Source organism: Monodon monoceros, unplaced genomic scaffold (genome assembly GCF_005190385.1).
Source record: "Monodon monoceros isolate NGI ecotype Baffin Bay Population unplaced genomic scaffold, NGI_Narwhal_1 Super_Scaffold_12, whole genome shotgun sequence".
Classification (NCBI taxonomy): domain Eukaryota; kingdom Metazoa; phylum Chordata; class Mammalia; order Artiodactyla; family Monodontidae; genus Monodon; species Monodon monoceros.
The window spans coordinates 60,905,099-60,909,069 of NW_021703768.1; the positions used below are offsets into that span (position 1 = coordinate 60,905,099).

General features: G+C 40.9%; 1 protein-coding gene across 1 annotated transcript; it reads left to right on the forward strand.

Annotated features, from left to right (window-relative positions):
• Positions 1–1,164: 1,164 nt before the first annotated feature.
• S100Z (S100 calcium binding protein Z) lies at positions 1,165–3,638 on the forward strand. Its single transcript, XM_029218290.1, is given in 3 exon segments — positions 1,165–1,477; positions 1,480–1,568; positions 3,398–3,638. Coding segments are annotated over 3 exon segments (291 nt in total). The 5' UTR covers positions 1,165–1,428; the 3' UTR covers positions 3,551–3,638.
• Positions 3,639–3,971: the final 333 nt, after the last annotated feature.

Below are 3,971 nucleotides of genomic sequence, written 5' to 3' on the forward strand. Positions count from 1 at the left end.
GGGGACCTCTCCGGAGGGTCCAGTAGGCTGCCTCGTGGTAAGATGGAGGAGGCGGGCTGGTCGAGGACACATCCCAACAGGCTTGTGGAAAGGAAATACGAAGGTTTGCTTTCCATATAATTAAAGTGCAGCCCTGAGAGCACAGCCAGCATTTAAAGCACAGCGGCCAGTTTCTGGCTTTGGTTTTTCCAGTGACTTATTTTTTGTTAAGTTTCTCTCACTTAGAAATCCCCCCGCTGTGGATTCCTACATGCATGGCTTCTAGGGCTTCATTCCATGGATTTCAATTTTTTTAGTTTTTGACTAGGCAATACAGTCCTATAACTGAATAAGTTAAAATCAGTTTAAAAGGGGTAAATGAGAAACCTTATTCCCAACCGCTCTGTTTCCACCTTGGCCCTTATAGCTACTACTTTTTTTTTTTTTTACTTTCTTTGGTAACCTTTCAGTGATTCCTTAGACAAATTAAAGTATATATACACATATATATTCTTAGTTTTATTTCTTTCCTACACCCCCAGGGTCGCTGCTTTGTTCCTTTTTAAATTGGCACGTGGAGAGCTTCCTCTTTTTTTTTTTTTTTTAACAGCTAGACGACTCACCACTGTCCATTGGGTTAGTTTAACGAGTCTGCTCTGAGCATATTCCCTTGACCTTGCTGTTGGCTTTGCTGAGGAGTCTCCAAGTTTGAACGAGGGTTTTTTTCTCTGCTCCTCTATTTTTAGAGTTCTTCCCAGTCATCAGCTTCCTAGCAACTGACTGCATTTGTACCCACACTCTCCGTAATGAGGGGTAACTGAAGGCTTCTCTTTCCCTCTTTGTCTTCTCTTCCAGGGCACACAGTGGGGGGGCCTGCCCTTCCCTGATGGCCCATGGGGCAGCAGCTCACACCTGTTCCTTCTTGTGATTAAAAACAGACTCAGAGTTACTTCCACTTGAATCTCTTGTCACTGCCAATTTTCATCTTCTTGGGAACAAATGTGCTGGGGTGAAACCCCCGGGTATATAGGCTTATAGTTTAATTGTAAACACCTGTTGACAGAGCCCTGCACTGGCTGAACAGGTATGAAGTTACCTATTTCCTTCCTCTTTTTGTTTATTTTTAATCTGTGTTTATCATGACTCTGTATTTGTTGTCTGATTACTAACTTCCAAACACTTTGAACCGGCTCCATCGTTGGGGAGTGGGGATTAGGCAGGAGAAAAACTCACCCACAAATATCTCTGTGGCTTGCTCTAGATGGGCAGAATGTTTGGTTAATTGATTATCATGGTTTAACAACCATCACCTGGGGCGCGGGCTGACCGGGGGATGGCAATATTCCGTTTTAATGAAGGCGTTGATGTTTCCCCACCCACTTATCCTTCACAAATGTTCTTTCCCTGGCTTTGGTGGCCTGCCCTGGGGTGGTCCCTTCTGCTGCCAACATGCCCACCCAGCTGGAGATTGCCATGGACGCCATGACTAGAATCTTCCACGCTACTCCTGCAAGGAGGGGGACAGGCTCAAGATCAACAACGGGGAGCTGAAAATGCTCCTGCAGCGACACCTCACAGAATTCCTCTCGGTGAGTCTGGTTTTTCTCCCCATCCAGTCGAGGGTGGATGCGGTGCACATTCACGGATAGCCTCCATGTACACCACCAATTCCTGTGTCCTGCCACACATTGTATAATTCCTATCGAGATTCTAAATACAGGGAAGCAAACACTAGAGACCTTTGTTTTCTGTGTCTGTAGGCATGTGCGCTTTTCTGTAGTGCCTAGGGTTAGGGTTTCCAGTGTTGGAAATTATATTTGAGGCTTTTATCAATTATTCAATGTCGTAGTACAGCAAAGGTATAGCTAGTTATACTAGGAGTTATAGTTATAACTAGTGACACAAGTTATACCCGGAGCTCTGTCCTGCTGTCTATAAGTGAATAAATATTATGTTTGGGGCCAGAAATGAAGCCTGGGATACTTTATGATATCATGGCAAATTTTCTAGTGAATAACAAATACCAGGTGAGTTTGTCATCCAAGAACAAACTGATTGGGATTGACCGAAAGGGTGTGTCTGGCCAGTGACCAGTTGGGTAGCGAATAGATTTACATCTCAAAACAGCCAAAAGTTCAATGAAACCACACGTGAAACCTTACAATGGAGTGTTTGGAGCCTGATCTCAAGAAAATGCTCACTCTTGTGTTTTTGGAGTTGCCTCGAATTGATTTTAGCACATGTAATAGCCTGGCATGATGTTATTCTGTCCAAACCCTGTGTTAAAACGGTAGTAATTATAATTATGACATTCTTTTATCCCCACCCTCTATGGGAAAAGCTTAAAGTAAAAAATTTTAACATACAATACCTTTTCAGTAATTTTAAGAGTCCCTGAGAACATTTTTCTTTTTCAAATTCACTTTGGCTACTGTATTACATAACATTTAGGATAAAAAACTCGGTAGGCCACACTTGGCACATTGATTTATTCAAGTGAAATTTGTAATTGTTTTTGATTGAGTTGATTCTGATCAATTCAATTTAAATTTCCAACCATTTAGTGGTTGGCAGCTAATGAGAGGACAATGGGGAGTTCTTGGAGGAAGTGAATTATACTTTTGGAAACATTTCTCATCAGCCTCTTATCATAGGAAAGGTAGGTGCTTCACCGCCCCACCCTTTCTGAACCCTGATCTCCTCAATGGGCTTCTTGCTTTCCTTTCCACCTATAAAATGGAGTCATCCTTATAAGATCTACCCTTTATTGGGTGCCTCTGTTTTGTTTTGCGACACACAAAACAGGCTGCCAGCTAAAATATTATATGACCCATGCAATATTTGGGACATACTTATACTAAAAAAGTATTCATTGCTCATCTGAAATCCACATTTAATTGGACATCCTGAATTTTTACTTGCTAAATCTAACAACGTGGTGCTAAGCACTTATAAAAGCGTGTTGAAGTAGCCCCCAAATTTGTGGGAGATATTTTTTTCCTCATTTGATAAATTAGGACATTTTAAAATGTTAAGTGATTTGCTCCAAGTCCCATTGTTGGTAAATGGCAGAGCCACTCACTATCCCCCTTTGGCTTCAAGGCTTCCTTCTTTTCATGTCCCCCTGATTTCCTCCCCAGGTCCTGGCCCTCAGCCTGTCCAGCTCACTTTGATATGCTGCTGTTTGCTCCTCTTGGTGTTTAGGTCTGAGGATTATATGGTGGGGGGTGGGGCGGAAGCCCAGACTCATTTAGAATGTGTGCCTGGTTCAAACCTCCCTGCAAATAGGCTCTTGGAAATTGCTTTAGATGCTAAAAATGGAAATGCAAACTTTAATGTAGATAAAAGGAAGATACGATTTCAGTTGTCATTATGAACCTCAGAGCCTGGGAGTTAGAAATTTTCTTTTTCCTTTTAGTGTCAAAAGGATCCCGAGTTGGTTGATAAGATAATGCAGGACCTGGATGCCAATAAGGACTACGAAGTGGATTTTAATGAATTCGTGGTCAGGGTGGCAGCCCTGACCGTTGCTTGTAATGATTACTTTGTAGAACAATTGAAGAAGAAATGAAAGACAAGTAGTAAGCTAATCTAAAGGCAGAAATATATCCACAGTTATTTACCGACTGTTCATTTATACCCTCCAGATCCATAGTCATAGTAATGCCATTTATAGCTATAATATACATATAATTAGTTGCTAGTATTAGTAAATGATGCATACCTTAGTATATTGACTTTAAATAAATATTCCAAATTTTATATGCCCTTCTTGAAATTTTCCTATATATATTTTTTTAAATTGAAGAATAGTTGGTTTACAATGTTGGGTTAGCTTGAGGTGTACATCAAAGTGATTCAGTATCTATTCTTTTTCAGATTTTTTTCCATTATAATTTATTACATGATATTGAATACATTGGGTTGGCCAAAAAGTTCGTTCAGGTTTTTCCGTGTCATCCTACAGAAAAACCTGAACGAACGTTCTGCCC